At 41.1% G+C, this 19,708-nt stretch overlaps 1 protein-coding gene across 4 annotated transcripts; it reads left to right on the top strand.

Annotated features, from left to right (window-relative positions):
• Positions 1 to 473: 473 nt before the first annotated feature.
• LOC138805134 (cyclin-dependent kinase inhibitor 3) lies at positions 474 to 19,683 on the top strand. 4 transcript variants are annotated; one of them, XM_069989739.1, is made up of 8 exons: positions 474 to 602; positions 3,444 to 3,526; positions 6,173 to 6,228; positions 6,985 to 7,029; positions 10,944 to 11,103; positions 14,977 to 15,008; positions 17,303 to 17,403; positions 19,500 to 19,683. In XM_069989739.1, exons 1-8 carry the CDS (start codon positions 594 to 596, stop codon positions 19,584 to 19,586), a joined length of 573 nt encoding a protein of 190 aa, XP_069845840.1. In that variant the 5' UTR covers positions 474 to 593; the 3' UTR covers positions 19,587 to 19,683. The 4 variants fall into 4 exon arrangements, with proteins under 4 accessions (XP_069845840.1, XP_069845839.1, XP_069845838.1 ...); XM_069989738.1 differs by having other exon boundaries at positions 475 to 602; positions 17,300 to 17,403; XM_069989737.1 differs by having other exon boundaries at positions 476 to 602; positions 10,944 to 11,166.
• Positions 19,684 to 19,708: the final 25 nt, after the last annotated feature.

The raw sequence follows: 19,708 nt of genomic DNA, 5'->3' as shown, positions 1-19,708 counted from the left end.
AGAACATAAAATATCAAACATACAAAAGACGTTTATAGTTTGGATTCTTGTCTTCTTTGTAGTATTTATATAACTACATAAGACTGTAACTATAAAACCTACTCTACCACCACCAAAACTACCATACCTTAGAATTTTTAACCAAACAAAATGTTCTTATCCTGGCATCGCTCAAATCTCCTGTCCTGGCAAAAACAGTTGCCAAATCCTGGATCTGGTGGGGAAGGCGGAGGAAAGCTTTGGCTCCGCCCTTTCTCCCTTCTCCTAGTTCCCAACTGGCGGAAGGAGAGAGCACTCCAACCAATCAACGTTCCACAAGGGCCACCTCCCGCGCGTCTTTCAAAGGCTTCCTAGGAACCAATAAGCGGCTGGAGATTGAACCCAAGCACCCGGAGGCGGAGTGCGAAGTGGAGATACGGTCTGATTGGTTGCTAGAAGACGCTTAGCCCCACCCCTAATTAGGATGCACCAATGACTTGAGAGGAGGGACGAGCTCCGCGCGGGACTTACAGCCGCAACCGCGGCCGGGACGGCAGTCGTAGTGTGGACGTAGCTACTGGAGGCAACGCGGCCCGAGTGTTCAGCTGCCAGTGATGAAGCCGGTGAGTGGGACTGGCGGGCGGCGTTTGGAGGAGCACTGCCCCAAGGACCAGAGTAGACCCTACGTCGAGCTCTTAGAATGGGCGGGCCTGGTCGCCACGGGAGTGGGGTAGCAACCGCCACCAGGGTTGCGGAGGCGGCGCTCCACTGCGGGGGAGCCGGACCCCAGGAGAGGGGCGAGGGGAAGTGGGCGCCTGCTGCGGGCTGTCACCTGTTTCCTGTGGGAGGGTTCATAAGCTCTGGACAGCCTTGTCAGGGAGGACAGACCTGCCTGGGAAACTGAGGCACCAGGAGTCGTTAACGTGATACCTGGGGGGGGGGGGCGGAGGGGAGCACGCTGCACCTGTCAGGCCGGATCCATCAGCGCTCATGTCACGTCGCGGCATCCCAGCGACCACAGCCACCCAGCACACCACCCTCCCCCGGGTTTCCCTGTCCCTGGGCTTGGGTGAAAGCAGAAATGACCCGCCTGTTGGGATTTCTACACACCTGGCTGGGGGGAGGAGGAAGGGAAGAATAAATGTTGTATCTTATTTCATCGAAATTGCTAGAAAGTAAAAAGGGGAGGAGCAGAGACGTTGGCCAGAAGCTGAAGCCCATCCTGACTCCTCTTACCTGCCTCTAAGGTTGACCTACCTATTGATCATAATACTACAGATCCAAAACAACTAAAACCCATAGCTTAAACTGGCTTCTGCCAGATAACAAACAGCACCATTACAGAACACAGCTTCAGAACTAGACAGGGCATTCGGCGGTTACACTTGCTAACCCCAGTTTCAAGTGGGAAGAAGTCACCTGTCTTTCCCTTCAGGCCTCTTTCTCCACTTGTCATCGCCAGAGGGGAAGAATGAGTTATCTGATCTCCAAGTTCAAGAGAAGCAAAACATAGCTCAGTCTTAGCTTCCCTTAGGAGACCCAGGAGACCTACCTGCTGGCATTTCTACTGGAAAGAGCTTTTCTGGTCCAGCAACCCTAGGATGTTGATCACTATCTGTAATTGGGCAGATCATTCTGTTCGATTTTAGCAAGGGAAGTAGCAAGCTCACCTAACTATTGGGCTGTAGTTGAAACGTTGAGCTGCATTTTTGTTCTTGTTCATTTGTCGATCATAGGGCTTGAACTCTGGGCCTGGGCCCTATCCCTTAGCTCTTCAGCTCAAGGCTAGCACGCTCTACCACTTGAGCCACAGTGCCACTTCTGGTTTTCTGAGTGTTTTATTGAAGATAAGAGTCTCACAGACTTTCCCTGGGCTGGCTTTGAACTGTGATCCTCAGCTCTCAGCCTCCGGAATAGCTAGGATTAAAAGGGTGAGCCACCAGCGCCCCTCAGAGCTGCATTTTAAACTCAATAAAACCAACTTTCGCATCCATTCCATAGTCTGATTTCTCAGTTTCTGACAACAGGGAGTAGGAACTTTCTTTTTAATCCATTAAAATTCCAACAGGGAGCTAGGTGTTGGAGGCTCATACTTGTCCTTTTAGCTACTCAAGAGGCTGTGATCTGAGGATCGAGGTTCAAAGCCATCCCAGGCAGGAAAGTCTGTGAAACTCTTATCTCCAGTCAGAAGTGGTAGAACACCAGCCTTGAGCAAAAAGGCTGAGGGACAGCACCCCAAACCCTGACTTCAAGCCCATGTATTGGCACAAAAAATTAACTTGTTCCAACAGGGGATATAGAAGTCTTTCATAGAGAATTGCCACCTCTAGGATTGAGCTCAGCTTTAATCAGCCTCCAAGAGCCATCTCCATTTTTTTCCATTTTTCTAGTCCAGTGATTCATAAAGTTGGAAAGAGGCTAGTTTACCTGTACTTTCCCCAGCACCAAGCTACTAGGCTCTATGGGGGATGTCTTTTGAGAAACCATGCCCCTTTTATTTATTTATTTGTTTGGTTGTTTGTTTGGTCAGTCATGGGGCTTGAACTCTGGGCTTGGGTGCTGTCCCTTAGCTCTTCAGCTCAAAGCCAGCGCTCTACCACTTGAGCCACAGCACCACTTCCGATTTTCTGTTGGTTCATTGAAGATGAGTTTCACTAACTTTCCTGCCCAGGCTGGCTTTGAACCGAGATCCTCACATCTCAGCCTCCTGAGTAGCTAGAATTACAGGCGTGAGCCACTGGCACCTGGCTGACCCTTTTATTTTGATATCACAGTTCCTGATAAAAAAAAAAAGCCCTTTGTCTGAATTTTCTTAATCATCATTTCCCCCTTTGCCTAGAAACAACCTACTCACACTTCTTTCAAACCAGTTTAACCATCTCAGTGAAACCTGCAGCTCCCTAAGTAGTCATTTCCTTCTGGGCTCTATATCACATGGTTTCTACTCTAGTTTAAACCTTTCTCCTGCAAGCCGGGCGCTGGTGGCTCACACCTGTAATCCTAGCTACTCAGGAGACTGAGATCTGAGGATCACGGTTCAAAGCCAGCCGGGGCAGGCAGGAGAGACCGTGAGACTCCTATCTCCAATAAACCACCAGAAAACCGGAAGTGGCGCTGTAGCTCAAGTGGTAGAGAGCTCGCCTTGAGCTGAAGAGCTGAGGGACAGAGCCCAGGCCCAGAGTTCAAGCCCCACGACCAACAAAAAAAAAAAAAAAAACCCTTTCTCCTGCAGTTCACTTGCATGTCCTCTCCCTCCTATTCCCTGGAGGCAAGCTGTATGCTTTACGGATGGTTGCAGTTCCTGGGTGTGGCTGATGAAGGTGTTCAAGAAAAGTTAGTGAATGAATCAACAAATTCTTTCCCTTTATACCTGAGAAAAACTGAGATCCAGGATAAACAAGTCTTTAAGCTAGGACTGCCCATGCTAAAACTGTGTAAACATAAGTTAACTTCTTTTTTTGAAGCCTATTTCAATACAAGCAAGTGAATTTGACTCCTCAGATGAAGAGCCTGGTGAAGATGAACAGACTCCAATTCAGATTTCTTGGTATGTAAGCACTTATAATCTCTCTCTCTCTCTCTCTCTCTCTCTCTCTCTCTCTCTCTCTCTCTCTCTCTCTCTCTCTCTCTCTCTCTCTCTCTCTCTCTCTCTCTCTCCTCTCTCCTCTCTCCTCTCTCCTCTCTCGTCCATCCTGAGTTTCTTGTTTTGCTCAAGGTTAGCACTCTTATCACTTGAGCCACAAAGCCGCTTCTGGCTTTTTCTGTTTGTCTTTTAAGACCAAAGAAATAGTCTGCTAGGTGCCTGTGGTGCACACCTGTAATCCTAGCTACTCAGGAGGCTGAGATCTGAGGATCTTGGTTCAAAGCCAGTGCAAGCAGGAAAATCCATGAGAATCTTATCTCCAATAAACCACTCAGAAAACCGGAAATGGCACTGTGGCTCAAGTGGTAGAGCACTTGCCTTGAGTTGAAGAGCTGAGGGACAGCGCCCAGGCCCAGAGTTCAAGCCCCATGACCGACAAAAAAAGAAAGAAAAGAAATAGCCTATCATTTATCATTAAGTTAATTCTAGATAATGCTTGGAATTATATGTCATAGAACTGCATCTGTTGGCAGACTGTTAAAGATAAAATCCACATTGGGCTGGGAATGTGGCTTAGTGGTAGAGTGCTTGCCTAGCAGGCATGAAACCTTGGGTTCCATTTCTCAGTACCACATAAACAGAAAAAGCCGGAAGTGGTACTGTGGCTCAAGTGGTAAGAGTGCTAGCCTTGAACAACAACAAAAAAGCTCGGGACAGTGCCCAAGACCTGAGTTCAAGCCCCAGAACTGCAAAAAAAAAGCCCATTGATATAATAATCAAGTGCATCTATAGAAAATCAACTACCAAGTCATATCCTGTCCCGACCCGCAGGACTTCAACCAGGGCAATGAACCTAAGCGAGAAGGAATGAAGGGACAAGAGACACGAAGAAGGACAGCAAGACAAGGATTCTGATCAAGCTGCCAAATTTTATTTTTCACACAGGGGTATTTATATGCTTAGAATAAGGAAGCTTTTTCATTGGCCGTAGCAGCTGCAAGATGTTTGCTTAGGGCAGTGTGAAAAGGTGGTCAATAGCAGCTACCTGGTCTTTGTTTGGGGCAGGATGAAAAGACCAGATTCTGTAAATAGCCTCGAGAGATAGTCAAGCTTATCATGCAGATAGACTCAACTTTTGGCTTCCGACAATATCCAATGGCTTATGGTTTTGTCAGATTCTCTGGAACTCGCAGTTAAATATTTCTCTCCTCAGGAAAGCACTATCCCCTACTGGAAGGGAAAAGGAGTACTGAGTATCAGTCTCTGATGTTCCTTTATTTTGTCATCGAGTATAATTACTTTTCTTTTTCCCCTTGAAGCCACCATTATTTTCCCTCCAGTTATGGGGCTTGAACTCAGGGCCTGGGTGCTGTACCTGAGCTCTTCCACTCAAGGCTAGCACTCTGCCACTTTGAGCCACAGCTCCACTTCCAGTTTTCTGGTGCTGAATTGGACTTTCCCGCCCTGTCTTTGAACCATAACCCTCCAATCTAAGCCTTCTGAATAGCTAGGATTATAGGCGTCTGCCACCAGTGCCTGGCTTGAAGCCACCTTTTAAGCTCAGAAACCCAACTAATTTTTGATGGCAGATGGTAGTTAAATGATGTCTCTTGTTTTCCTCTAAATTCATCTGCTGACTTGCCAACAAGGTGAGCCTCTGTCCCTGAAATCTGCAAACTGGGATTGTGATTTCTTGGAATTACTTCATTAGATCAAAATCAATGACAAGAAATGGGTGGCCTATGTTTTTCATGATATAAAATTATCTGCTAAGGGCTGGGAATGAGGCTTAGTGGGAGAGTGTTTGCCTAACATGCATGAAGCCCTGGATTCCATTCCTTACTACCACAGAAAAAGCCAAAAGTAGCACTGTGGCTCCAGTGGCAGGGTGCTAGTCTTGAGCAAAAGAAGCTCCGGGACAGTGCCCTGGCCCTGAGTTCAAGCCCAACAACCAACCAAAAAATTATCTACTAAGGTACTGATACAAAAAAAATCTTAAAATAGTAATGTAAAAATGAACATTAAGGATGGAATTGTCAGATGGACATTTTTAACTCATTGACCTAAGATTACTGTGAACATCCCAACTTGAAATCTGAAATACTCTTAAACTTCATGTAGGCACTCAAAAGGTTATAGATTTTAGAGCATTTTGGATTTTGTATACTCAGATTAGGGAGGCTCAACTGGTAAATTCTATGGAAATATTCCAAAATTTAAAACCTCTGAAATCTGAGATTACATGTGGTCCTGGAGCTTTTCAGAAAAGTTACTCAGTCTGCAAAACACACTGGATCAGGGTACAAAATACCAGAGGGTAACTTAGGTACACTGGATACTACTAGCAGTCCAGGCATTGCTGTCTTTAAGGTGAATTTAAATTAACCTGCCATTTTAATCAAGTAAGTCCCTGTTTGAAAACTTCCAGCCTTTCTAGGCTATTTTATGCCTCACCTTTTGATATTAACTCTGTATTTTTGTTCTGTGGCTTCTATAAAACTTGCATTTAAAACATGCCTATCCAGTGGCAAGCCCTCATATGTATTAAGTTGAATTTCCACTTATGACTTTTAAAAAACGGCACTGAACTTGATAAACTTTTCTTTTCAGGCTACCTCTATCACAAATAAATTGTTCTCAGTTTCTCGGTTTATGTGCTCTTCCAGGTAAGTAACACTACATTTGGCTTCCTATTAATGTACTTAGGATAGTTTGGAGGGGTTTTTTGGTTTTTGGTTTTTGGGGTTTTTTTGCTAGCTACTACATCACCAAGCAATAAGAGACTGTCATAGACCAGCACTGGGAAGTGATTTTTAGAAGCCTTCATGGTAGGTTATAGACAAAGGATCATAGATCCACTTTTCTGCCCTTCCAGATCTGTAGTATTCAGAGCTCTACATTTCTAATTTCTTATATCCTCATATTAATAGAACGTAAACTCTGGAGTATGGATGAGGCTGAGGATTCCAACCAGTAACAGAATAAAGAAATTTAGATCAGGAACTGCTTCAGCTGCAATCTATGAATCCCTATATTTAAGAATCTAAGAAGCAGGGCACTGGTGGCTTATACCTGTAATCCTGTTTAGTCAGGAGGCTGAGATCTAAGGATTGAGGTTCAAAGCCTGCCTGGGTAGAAAAGTCCCTGGAAGACTGTCTCCAATTAGCCACTCAAAAACTGGAAGTGGAGCTGTGGTCAATTGGTAGAGCACAAGCCTTGAGCACAAAGAGACTCAGGGACAGGGTCTGGCTTCTGAGTTCAAACCCTACAACCAGAAAAAAAAAAAAAGGTAGTAAGTTAAAATTAAATCCAAACTGGAATTGGAGTATACAAATGATCATATGGAATGATTTTCTAAAATAACTTTTGCATTTATATGACCAAAAACTGACTTTTTTTGCTTGCCTTATTACTGCTTATAGGTTGTAAATTTAAAGATGTTAGAAGAAATGTTCACAAAGACACAGGTAAGTGAAATATGACACAACCTTACTAATATTTTAAAGCTAAAAACCTTGTCGAAAGGAATGACTTGTGTTCCTTCTCAAGCAAAGTAAGTATTCAGTATTTTGTGACATTTTAAGCTATCAACTTATTGTAACATATGAAGAGGTATCTGTGAAGGTCAGAGAACTGATCATGTATCTAAACGCAACTTTGCTTTTCACTAACTATTGTAGTTATGTGAAGAAACTGTATTTGAGGTTAGAATGTGTAAGTTAGAGGTAGAAAAAAAATTTTTTTTTTCCGGTCGTAGTGCTTGAACTGTGGGCCTGAATGCTGTCCCTCAGTTCTCAGCTCAAGGCTAGTGCTCTACCACTTGAGCTACTGCGCCACTTGCGTTTTTCTGGTGGTTTATTGGAGATAAGAGTTTCATGGACTTTCCTGCCCAGCTGGCTTTGAACTGAGATCCTCAGATCTCAGTCTCCTGAGTAGCTAGGATTATAGTTGTGAGCCACTGGCGCCCGGCTAGAGGTAGAAAATATTAAACATGGAACCTATGTTTCTTTGGGCCTGGCTTACTTCACTTAATATAATTTTTTCCCAAGTCTTTCCATTTCCTAACAAATGGGGCAATGTCATTCTTTCTGATGGAGGCATAGAATTCCATTGTGTATATATACCACATTTTCTTGATCCATTCATCTACTGAGGGACATCTGGGTTGGTTCCATATCTTAGCTATGGTAAATAAGGCTGCAATAAACATAGTTGTGCTGGTAGCTTTAGTGTGGTCTTGTTTGTGAACAACTTTGGTGGTGGGGAGGGAAGGGCTTGGGGGGGTGGGGGGGGGAGAATGGGATGGGAAGGGGAAACAAAGGAGGAGGCTACAATGCTTGATAAGAAATGTACTCATTATCTTGCCCATGTAATTGTAACCCCTCTGTACAGTATTTTCACAATTAAAATAAATTAATTAATATTAATTAAACAGAGAAATGACACATTGCATTGCCCAGATCTTTGCACATACCATCTCTTATACACTTGACTGTGGTAGTCAAGGAATTCAGGTAGGTAGGAACGTAGGCTGAGCAGTAGTGAAATTGTTCATGCTTGACAGAAAATATAGAAAGCTAGCATCCATGCCAGGATGTTCATAGCACAGCATCCTTAAGATTCATAATCTAGGGCTGAGAATGTAGCTTAGTGGTAGACTGCTTACCTAGCATGTATGAAGTCCTGGGTTCAATTCCTCAGTACCACATAAACAGAAAAAGCCAGAAGTAGTACTGTGGCTCAAGTGGTAGAGTGCTAGCCTTGAGCAAAAGAAGCTCAGGGACAGTGCCCAGGCTCTAAATTCAAGCCTTAGGACTGGCCAAAAAAAAAGGAAAAAAGAAAAAAAATTCATAATCTACTCCAATGAGGAATTTACATACTGTGTAATATTAACAAATGTGGTTTTTCAAACTATTTTATTACGAATGGTCTGGAATATCTCATCTACTTATTCCCACCATCATTAAGATAGAGAAAATTAAAATGTATGTATTGCTTGATTCTGATCAGTATATATATATATATATATATATATATATATATAAAATTTTTCTTCTTTTTTTTTTTTTTTTGTCTGTTGTGGAGCTTGAACTCTGGGCCTGGGCACTGTCCCTCAGCTCCTCAGCTCAAGGCGAGCACTCTACCAGTTGAGCCACAGTGCCACTTCCGTTTTTCTAGTGGTTAATTGGAGGTAAGAGTCTCATGGACTTTCCTGCCTGGTCTGGCTTTGAACTGGGATCCTCAGATCTCAGCCTCCTGAGTAGCTAGGATTACAGGTGTGAGTCACTGGCACCTGGCAGATTTTTTATATCTTAATTTTTTTCTGGTTGTTTTGAAACATCAGTTTGTTAGTATACTTTTTTTCCTTCCCCTAAAAATCTAAAACAGGACAATACCTGAGTTGACCATTACTACGTTACTATTTATTTTATTTTATTGGAGAACAGTACTGGCTGCCCACTCAGCTTGCTTGCTCTGCTGGCACTCTACCACTTGAGCCACACCTCCAGTCCAGAGTTTTCATGGTTATTTTGGAAATGGAGAATTGGGGACTTTTCTGCTTGGGCTGGCTTTGAACTGCCATTGTCCAGGTCTCAATGTTTTATATCTTAAATTCCATTCAAGATCTCATTGCAAAAAAAAAAAAAAAAACATTTTTAAGAGTTGTTTTTTTTTAAATGAGCTACTTCAGCCCAGCACTGGTGATTCATGCCTATAATCCTAGCTACTCTGGAGGCTGAGATCTGAGGATCACAGTTCGAAGCCAACCCGGACAGGAAAGTCCATGAGACTCTTAACTCCAATAAACCACCAGAAAATCGGAAGTGCACTTGAGCTGTGGCTCAAGTGGTAGAGCGCTAGCCTTGAGCTGAAGAGCTGAGGGAAAGCGCCTAGGCCCAGAGTTCAAGCCCCACAACCAGGGAGGAAAAAAGAGCAACTTCTTTTATAGAATATACTAAATAGGTAGTATTAGAAATAGCCCAGGATGTTGCAGTGTCACACAGGAATAAGGACACCAGCTCAAAAGGAACTCCGCATAAGATTTCTTAATTTCCCGGGCGCCAGTGGCTCACTCCTATAGTCCTAGCTACTCAGGAGGCTGAGATCTGAGGATCGTGATTCAAAGCCAACCCAGGCAGGAAAGGCTGTGAAACTCTTATCTCCAATAACCCACTCAGAAAACCTCGGAAGTGGTGCTGTGGCTCAAATGGTAGAGCACTAGCCTTGAGCTGAGTTGCTGAGGGACAGTGCCCAGGCCCAGAGTTCAAGCCCCATGACCATCAAAATCAAACAAACAAATAAAAAAAAAGATTTCTTAATTATAGTGCAGGGAGAAAAGCATGTAACTAAAATGTAATTAACAAGGTCCAAGCCACCTAGCCAAAGCAGGAACTTTTAAAAAAAAAATTACCTCAAATTAATAGGAAGAAAACTACTTTGATAGAAAAGACATTTTTTTCTCAAAATAGATTTTCCAAAATGTACAAAACTGGTCTTGAACCAATTATTTAAATTGTATTTTATTTACTATTTAAATGTTCTCCAAATGGAAATTTCCTGTCATGATGGATGTGAATGAGGCAGAAAAATCTTTACAAATACAGCAAGGGCACTAAAACCTAGGCTGGAGGCATGGCTCAAGTGGTACAGAGCTAGGAGAACAAACAAGCTGAGCAAGCATGAGACCCTAAATTAAAACAGAAGAAGGGAAGGAGGACCTATACAAAATGTCCTTGAATAGAGAGCTTCGAGATCAGCCTGAATTATTTGCTTTAACCCATATACTTCACTGAGAATACTGCCACAAGGAAGTTCTAGAGTATAGAATTCCTGTAGCATATTTCATAGCTCATATGGTTGCAAAGAAAATAGCTAAGCCAAGTAAATTTAATAGAATTAATGGTTGTTGAGAGCCCTAGTTCATAAAATTAAATACCCAGTGGTGTGGCAGAGTGCAGATATGAGGAAAAATGAAAGAGCCCTGGCCCTGCCATGCTTACATGAAAACAAACAGCAGAATGGTAAACCAGCAAAGTTGATTTTGTGAGGGAAAAAATTTTTAATGTGCTATCATTCCTTCTCAACAGTTTATTTATCATGTGTTTTAAGTTTATTTTAAAGCAGCATTTATTGCCTTTTTATGCAAGAACAGCAATATAATTGACCTGATATCGAGTAGAAAGCATTTGACTTACAAATCAGTGTGGTTTAATTCTAATCATCTATGGGTTCAGATGTTCTCAATAGCCATTACAACATATACAAATTATCACCTGTTATTAGTGAGGCTTAAGAATGTCAGCACCTATTATCTACTTGATCATGTTTACATTTGTCATGTCTGATGTGTATGTCTGTGTGTATCTTGGTCTGTTGACAGAAGAACTAAGGAGCTATGGTATACAGGACATATTTGTTTTCTGCACCAGAGGGGAACTGTCAAAATATAGAGTCCCAAACCTTTTGGACCTCTACCAGCAGTATGGAATTATCACTCATCACCATCCGATCCCAGATGGAGGGACGCCTGACATAGACAGGTGCTGGGAAATAATGGAGGAGCTTGCAATCTGCCTCAAAAACAACCGCAAAACCTTAATACAGTATGTTCTCCTTTTCTCCATATGCTACCCAAGAGATGTCTCCTTGTTCAGTTACTTCCTACCTCCTACTTCTGTCAAAAGGATTAGAAAGGCATAATGTACAACATCTGATACAGGGACAGCACTCATATAGCTACCATGATTGTCAAGAGGAAGGACAGAAAACACGGAGACTAGAAATGTTTAGAAGAAAAGAGCAAGCTTGTTTTTCTTTTTTCCTTTTGTTTTTGAATTTTAGTGGCAGTTTGGGAAAACCACCCTCACCGTCCACAAACAAGTACTGTCACCAACAAAGATGGGGCCTTATTCTTGTACTATATTATTATTTGCTAATATCTGTTAGCCTATCACTTGCTTAGTTGCTTTTATTAGCAGTCAGTTATTGTTTTCAAAACACACAGGGAAAAAATATCACTAAGTAATGAGCAAAACTATGACTTGAAATTTACATTTAATATCTAACTTTTCTACCAGAATGAAATAGGCCTCTCATTATTTGTTGGTGGCTACAAAAATACAAGTTGCTGATCTGAATGTTTACAATCAACTAAAATAAGTTAAGGCTTGGAGGAAGTAGGAGTGAGTAGTCATGGGCAGTAGATTCGAACATCACAAAGATTAGGATAATTAACAATAAATGCTCTGCCAGAAGGCAGACATGCAGAGCAAGTGTCTGTCTTTCACTGTGAATGTTGTTCAGTTTGTATCCCTATAAGCCATTTATGCTTTGGAACAAGGGCAGGTACTTCCAACTACTAATATCTAAGGGGCCATTGTTTTGTGGTAGAGATATACAAGCTATACCAGTAGCCACCTCAGTCTTAAGGAACCTAGTGAAAGGGTAATTTCAGCCAACATCTCTCCTTAAACCTACAGCTTAGAGTCAGGTGCTGGTGGTTCACACCTATAATCCTAGCTAATCAGGAGGCTGAGATCTAAGGATATCAGTTCAAACCCTGCCCAGGAAGAAAAGTACCTCTGTGACTTTTATCTCCAAGAAATTACTCAGAAGTGGTACTTATGACTCAAGTGGTAGAGCCCTAGCCTTGAGCACAAAGAGGCTCAGGGGCAGTACCCAGGCCCTGAGTTCAAGCCCCAGAACTGGAAAAAAAAAAATCTAGCTTGAGGAATCTCATGCCAGTAGTGCATGAGTGAGGGAAAACCACCAGTACAAGGGACTTCAGTGATATAACAACGTGATCAAGCTAACTTGATACACAGAAGCAATAGCTTGCAGAATAGGCAATAAAGAATTAGAAGGCATCTTGCAGCTGACACTTTCCATTCTTTCTCTAGGAAAAAGTATAATCTCTCATCTAGTTCTAATTATAAGGATAAAATTTCAGAAGATACAGTTGTCTATACTTACAAAATAATATTAGATGCAGCTAGTGAAAAAGGTTTCCCCATTTTTTAGGCTTCTTTTGTGAAACAGTTCTAAGGTTTTTGTGGGGTTTTTCTCCAAATAAATTTTTGAAAGCAACACCTATTGAAAAGTTTCCAGAGATCAAGCTAGTTCCATTGAAGAGATCTTAACAAATTTTACTCTAGCCGGTTCAGCAAATTAGATGCCCCAGTGTTTGAACAGAATATAAACAAGATGGCCAGATAGACAAGTGCTCTTCCCTAACTAGAACATTTCAGGTCCCATTTAAAAAAGGCCAGGAGGCCGGGTACCAGTGGCTCACACCTGTAATCCTAACTACTCAGGAGGCTGAAATCTGAGGATCACGGTTCAAAGCTAGCCCAGGCAGAAAAGTCCCAGAGACTCTTACATCCAGTTTACCACTAGAAAACTGGAAGCGGCACTGAGGCTCACGCAGTAGGGTGCTCACCTTGAGCTGAAGAGCTTAGGGACAGTGCCCAGGCCAAGAGTTCAAGCCCCACACCCAACAACAACAAAAGGCGAGGAGAGTTCTAATGTTTGGATTTTTCTTGTTTTAGAGTTTTCAGAGTTCTCTTACAATTACTACTTTATTTGGATAAAGATGATTTTCTATATATATATACTGTTGTTAGGTGTTCACAATGCTAGACAGCCACAATGCCTACTTTAGAACAGGATCTAGTAGCCTTTCCATTGTCCTATTCCCTGCCAGCACTCACTGGTTCTGCCCAGGAATTTTCCACCCTTTATAAAAAGCAGTAAACAGTTTACCTACTGTTATTACATTGTTTCTTTGGGCTCTTATAACACAGGAGAACAAAGTAGATGGCTTATAAAACACAGAAATTGACTCTCCTCCAGTTCTAGAGACTAGAAGTTCAAAGTCACGGTGTCAACAGAGCCATGATCTGAGACTTTGTATAGAATCCCTCTTTGCCTCTTCCTAGCTTTTAGTAGTGTTTATCTATCCTATCATTCCTTGGCTTGTAGCTGCATCACTCCAGTCTGCCTCTGTCATCAAGGGACTCCCTCCAGGCTTTTATCTTCATATGTGTTCATCTTACAATGATAGTATATCGGGTTAGCACCCATCCCAATGACCTCATTCAATTAAATTTGCGAAGATCTATTTCTGAATAAGGTCACATGCATAGGTACCTGGGACAAGGATCTCAGCATGCCCTTTGAACTTCAGGCCTTGCCCTTGATACACAAGAACCTTACCACCTGAGCCATGTCCCTATAACTGAACCTGTGTCACCTACTGTGGATCAAACACTGAAACTACAAGAAATCCAAACCTAACAGCACTACATATAAGTGCAATAAAAGCATACCACACAGGACAGTGATGGTTCTGTAGGAACATAGACATTTCAGGAAATGACATTTGAGCTGGGTTTGGAAGATGAATGGGAATTCATTAAACAGCTGATGAAAGTATCCCAAGGTGTAAAGTAGTATTAATCTAGAAGAAACCTACTGAAGTGATCAACATTTCTCCACATGTATATGGTAGATCCAGATCTCTATGAAACAAGCTTACCTTTGGGACACTTTGTGCAATTCTGGAGTCAGTACCTATTTGGCCTTTTATCTCACATCCTCTCATATACATATCTATAGATTAACCTACAATACTCTACTGTAATTGAGTTCATGATAAGTCATCAGTACTAAATTAGGTCATTAGTACTAAATCTTCTAAGTCAGAAGATGTGAAGGGATTCTTGAAGATTATTTAAATGACTGATTTTTTGCAACTTAAATTCTCATTTTTCTGGAAAACCTAATTTTGCTTATTTCTTCATAATGCTAGATAATAACAGCCAACATTCATCTTTTCAGCTGTACCACATTCTATTCTAAGCCCTCTACAAATGCTGCCACATTCAGCCCTCCTGCAGGCATAGGTCTACTGCTAGCCCCATGATAAGTAAGAAGGCAAAGCCCAGAGAGCCTAAAGAACCCTCTTGCTTTGCCTACCTAGCAAAGGGCAGAGCCAGGATCCACACACTCACTGCTCAAAGCCTCTGTCTACTACTATGAACAGGTTTTCGAGATAAGTGAAAGGGCTATTGTATGGATACTATTTACTCCATAATTACTAAGATTTTGTTTAAAAACACAGAAAAATAAAATAGGCAGTTGGTGAAGTCTAATTCTTATGATTAATAACACGCTTCATTCTTCACTATGGATCTGGAACATGAAGGGGGCAATAAAAGGCATTCCCTGCCTTGCCCCTTAGAGGTTCACAATACCTCTGCACAAATAAGCACCTCTGGCTTTTGGTTAATTAAACAATCTTTGTAAGTGAGGCACTATGCTGAACCTTAGAGATACCTAGCAGGAAGTGCAAGTGACTGTAACTTGGAATGGAAGAAAAATGTATAAACTTCAAAACTGTATTTCCCTTTCAGCTGTTATGGAGGCCTTGGAAGATCCTGTCTTGGTAAGAACTGTTTTCTCATTATTCCTCTAACCTCCAAGTAGGCAAACCCCTGGCTATAGGCTCACTTTATACCGAATTGAGACAAAACTCAATGTTTGCCAAAACATAAAGGATTACTTAAGGCCCTGAACATCATGGCAGCAGGAGGTATTTTCAGCTTTGTTGTAGAGGATTCTACAAAACACCACTTAAAAGTCTTAGCCACCTGCATTGTTTTTGCTAATACTCCCTATGGATGTATGAATCTGACAGTAACTTCTAAATAATGGATAGCATAAGTATAAAGGCTAATTATTTACCAAATGTTAACTTCAAAACTTTTCCAAAAACTTTGCTATGAAAAAAATTGGTAATATGTCTCACTAGAGGAAGTTATTCCTTTCAGTGCTAAACAAGATCAAAATTAACTTGTTCATTCAAAGGACACTATTAAAGTGAAAAGATTGCCTACAAAACAAATGAAACTATTTGCAAAACCATGTATTGGATAAAGGACTTGTGTCTAGATTATATGAAGTACTAATATAACTCAGTATAAAAAGACAGCTCATTTTTTTATTTTATTTTGCCAGTCCTCGGGCTTGAACTCAGAGCCTGGGCACTGTCCCTGAGCTTCTTTTGCTCAATGCTAGCACTCCACCACTTGAACCACAGCACCACTTCCAGCTTTTTCTGTTTATGTGGTACTAAGGAATCAAATCCAGGGCTTAATGCGTGCTAGGCGAGCACTCTACCACTAAGCCATATTCCCAGTCTCAATTTTTTTTTATTGAGCAAAGGATCTAAATAAACATTTTTTCCAAACAAAATGCACAAATGACCAGTAAGCACATGAAAAAAATGCTCAACACCTTAGCCATCAGAGAAATGCAAATCAAAAACACATAGTGAGGCTGTGATTTAAAAACAACTTTTTTTGAACCAGATACCCATGGTTCATGCCTTTAACCTAGCTGCTTGGGAGGCTGAGAACAGAAAGATCATAGTGCAAGGCCAGCACAGGCAGAAAAGTTAGTAAGATTCCCCTCTCCACCTACATTTGGGTGCAGTGGCACTTGCCTATTATCAAAAATTACCGAGGAAGCTGGGCTTGGGAGGATCGGAGTGCAGGGCCAGCCTGGGCATAAAAGTCTGTGAGATTCTATCTCAGATAGAAGCTGGACATGGTAGCACATGCCTGTGATCCCAGTGATTACAGAAAGCCTAATGTAGAGCTAGATCAGCTCAAGTATACACCCAGGTAGAAAGTGAGACCCTTCTTCCCCCTCCACGCCCCCCCACCAAAAAACAAAAACAAAACAATGAAAAACAGGATGCTGGTATGCTCAGTGGTATCAATAAGCTCACATCTCAATACTGGGGGAAAAAAAGAAAAATATATAACATAATATATATTCATCAGTGAGGATGCAGAGAAACTGGAACCCTTACACATCACTGGTGGGAATGTAAAATGGAACTGCTTCAGACTATGAGTCTACTTAAACAGCTAAGCATGATGGCACTTGTAATGCCAGCACTCAGGAGACAAAGGCAAAGACTGAGTTCATGGCCAGCCTGGGCTACATAATGAAACCCTGACACAAGACAGAACTTGCAAACACGTATTAACCAATTAGTCAAAAAAATAAACATCCCAAATGTCCATCCACGGATGGACATACATAATGTGGTAGATTATTTAGGTATAAAAATGAAAGGATACATCACAATATGAACCTTGAACAAGTGAAAAAGGTCACAAAAGACCACATACTCCACTTTCATGCAGAATCCCCAACAGTTGTTCTCTATAGAACCAAAAAGTTGATCGATGGTTGTTTGGTGCAGAGACTAAGGAGATGGGTAATAGGATGGGATGTTTGTGAAACTGTGCAGGGCTTTGAGAAAGGTGTTGCTATGTAACTCAATCCTTCTACTGCTGACTTCCAAGTGCTGGGACTACAAGTAGTTACCACACCACCTCACTAAGTTGGGACTTCTTCATAAATATTTAAAACTTATGATATTGATTTTACATTATCTGTAAATATACTAAAATTCACTGAAGTGCACACTTTAAATGAAATGTATAGTATATAAATTGTATTTAATAAAGCAATCAGAATGGACCATGTTAAAACTTTAGATCAATCAGTCACTTAAATACCAGAAGCACAAATAAAAAAAAAAAGCCCCCAATCTTTTGATTCATTTGTAACTGTAATACTAAAGTGACAAGTCTGAACATCAAATGCCCTACACTATCACCGTTTTTTCCTAACAATTTTTTTTCTGTCATATTCTCTTAGTAGCCGCTTGTCTCCTCTTGTACCTGTCTGACACAGTCTCACCACAACAAGCCATAGACAGCCTTCGAGATGTAAGAGGATCTGGGGCGATCCAGACTATTAAAGTAAGGAGCTCAAAAGTTCCTGTTTGCTTGGTAGGATAGCATAATATACAGCCAGGGCACCACAATGAAAATCCAACACATGCTTACTTCAGACACACCTGTTTTTTAATTTACACTTAAAACAGAACTCACAAGTCTGCAAAAGCCCACAGTATTTTAAGCAAAATGGTGAAAAAATTTTAACTTCCCACCTTCCTCTTCCAGGGTCTACTACTGTTCAGTTTTTGCCCATCAGTTCTGGGAATAGATCCTCTCAATCAGAATGGGACGGGTGGTTACTATAAATTTGGTATTTTCTTGGGAAGATGTTTTTTTCAGAAAGCTCTAAATAAGATCCTACTATGCCACTGAATCACTTAACAAAGCTGGATTAATGGTGTGCTTGATTTTTTCTTAAATGTAAAGCAGTACTCATTGCCTTTTCTGCTGTGGATAACAAATGTGGCATCTTCCACATAGGGACAAAGAACCTTTTTTCTGCCAAGGGCCATTTGGACATTTATAACTTCATTATGGGCCATACAGAATGATCAGTACAGGCAGGTAACTGTGGGCAGCAGTAGAACCATATGTCCGTCCCACAATGTGCCAAATGATTGTGGCTCACAAAGCTGACTCCTGAGAACACTTCAGAAACAGCACGGAGCCACCTTGTACTCATATACTGTTTTGTAGAATGGGAACTTTTTTATACAACTACTTAAAAGATAATAAAAATATGTAAAAAAAAAAAAAAAACCAACCAGCACAGAGCAATGCCAAGGATATTATTGTAGACTGTTATCAACACAGCTCTGCAGTTTCCCTTTACTTCTAGGCCTATAGAGTTAGTGTGCCTTCCTTCCTCAAGTATCCTGTCCAGCTTTCCACTGGATCACACAAAAGAGTGGGTGTTAAAAAAATCTTGGCCTTTAGGCAGAGATGATTTTAAGAGTCTATCTTCCCTGGGATAACTGCTAAATGATTCTCCAGGCTATTTAAGTAAGGTCATTCACAAAACATTCCATATAGGAGCCACTGTACAATTTTTAAAAGGACAAGTTATGTTAAAAATCAAATCATGCTTCAAATTTTTCTCTTTGAAACACATGGTCAAATACGTGTATGAACATTTTATACTGCTAATACTGGAAAAAATGAAGCTTGCATTAGTATGGGCTGCAGCTGATTACCCTAGGCATTCCATGTCCAACAGCTTTAACCTACTGCTAAGATAGGTTAGCAGTATGTGGCTGGCATGGGATTGGGATGAAATGAGATGACCAGCTATCCTTTGGGAAGCTACTCAAATTCCAAATCATTCCATGCTTTTATTTTGCCTATCTACTAAGATTAATGTTTATTTTTTAATGTCTATGAAAATTGTCCCAAAGATTGTGGGATCACAAAAAGCACTCTAGGGCTTCTATAAATTGAGAAATAGATTTTCTTGAGCATGCCACTGTTAATTACTACTTTAGATATTCTCTCCTCCCTATTCTGAAGGGGAAAAAATGCTATTAAAAATAATGCCTGGGGGGGGGGGGTGGGAGGAGTTGGGGAGGGAAGTGATGGTAGGGGAAAATAAAGGAGGTAACAATGCTTGCTATGAAATGTACTCATTACCCTACTCATATAACTGTAACCCCTCTGTACACTTTTACAATAAAAAAATACTAGCAACAATCAAAAATAATAATGCCCTTATTTACTTTTAATCTTATTTGGCCCTGCCATAGAATTATAAAATTTTCATCTGAATTTTATGCTACCTTCAGATCTTTAGAGATTTTAACATCAATAGTTATTCAACTGTAGACAACTTTATTTCAGGATAAAACTGCCCTAGGCTGCAAATGCTTCTTACCAAAAATGTAAAATTGTTCTTAGCAAATGAGTGTGTGTGTGTGTGTGTGTGTGTGTGTGTGTGTGTGTGTGTGTGTGTGTGTGTGTGTGTGTGTGTGTGTGTGTGTGTGTGTGTGTGTGTGTGTGTGTGTGTGTGTGTGTGTGTGTGTGTGTGTGTGTGTGTGTGTGTGTGTGTGTGTGTGTGTACCTGATACCTACTATGGCAACTAGTTTTCTACGTGGTACTTCAATGTCTCTTTACTTTTTTTCAGCAATATAATTATCTTCATGAGTTCCGAGACAAATTAGCCTCCTATCTATCAACAAGAGAGTCACTGTCAAGATCTGTGTCAAGATGACGAATTTCAAATAGCTTATATATGACCATGTCTGAAATTTAAAATTCCTCTAGTATAATCTATACAGAAATAAGACAACTCATGATGTCTCCTTGAATGTAAATGTTTATGTGCAGATATTC

Source organism: Dipodomys merriami, unplaced genomic scaffold, assembly GCF_024711535.1.
Source record: "Dipodomys merriami isolate MVZ:Mamm:240054 unplaced genomic scaffold, mDipMer1.0.p SCAF_388, whole genome shotgun sequence".
Classification (NCBI taxonomy): domain Eukaryota; kingdom Metazoa; phylum Chordata; class Mammalia; order Rodentia; family Heteromyidae; genus Dipodomys; species Dipodomys merriami.
The sequence above is the reverse complement of the archived record's forward strand: the minus strand, read 5'-3'. Positions and strand labels throughout refer to the sequence as shown.

What these genes read in the sequence shown, in the direction of transcription:
- LOC138805134 (XM_069989736.1), top strand. An exon ending in CGGTTTATGTGCTCTTCCAG is followed by an intron (nt 6,229 to 6,984) that starts GTAAGTAACACT and finishes TACTGCTTATAG; the next exon opens with GTTGTAAATTTAAAGATGTT. An exon ending in GGGCGATCCAGACTATTAAA is followed by an intron (nt 17,404 to 19,499) that starts GTAAGGAGCTCA and finishes ACTTTTTTTCAG; the next exon opens with CAATATAATTATCTTCATGA.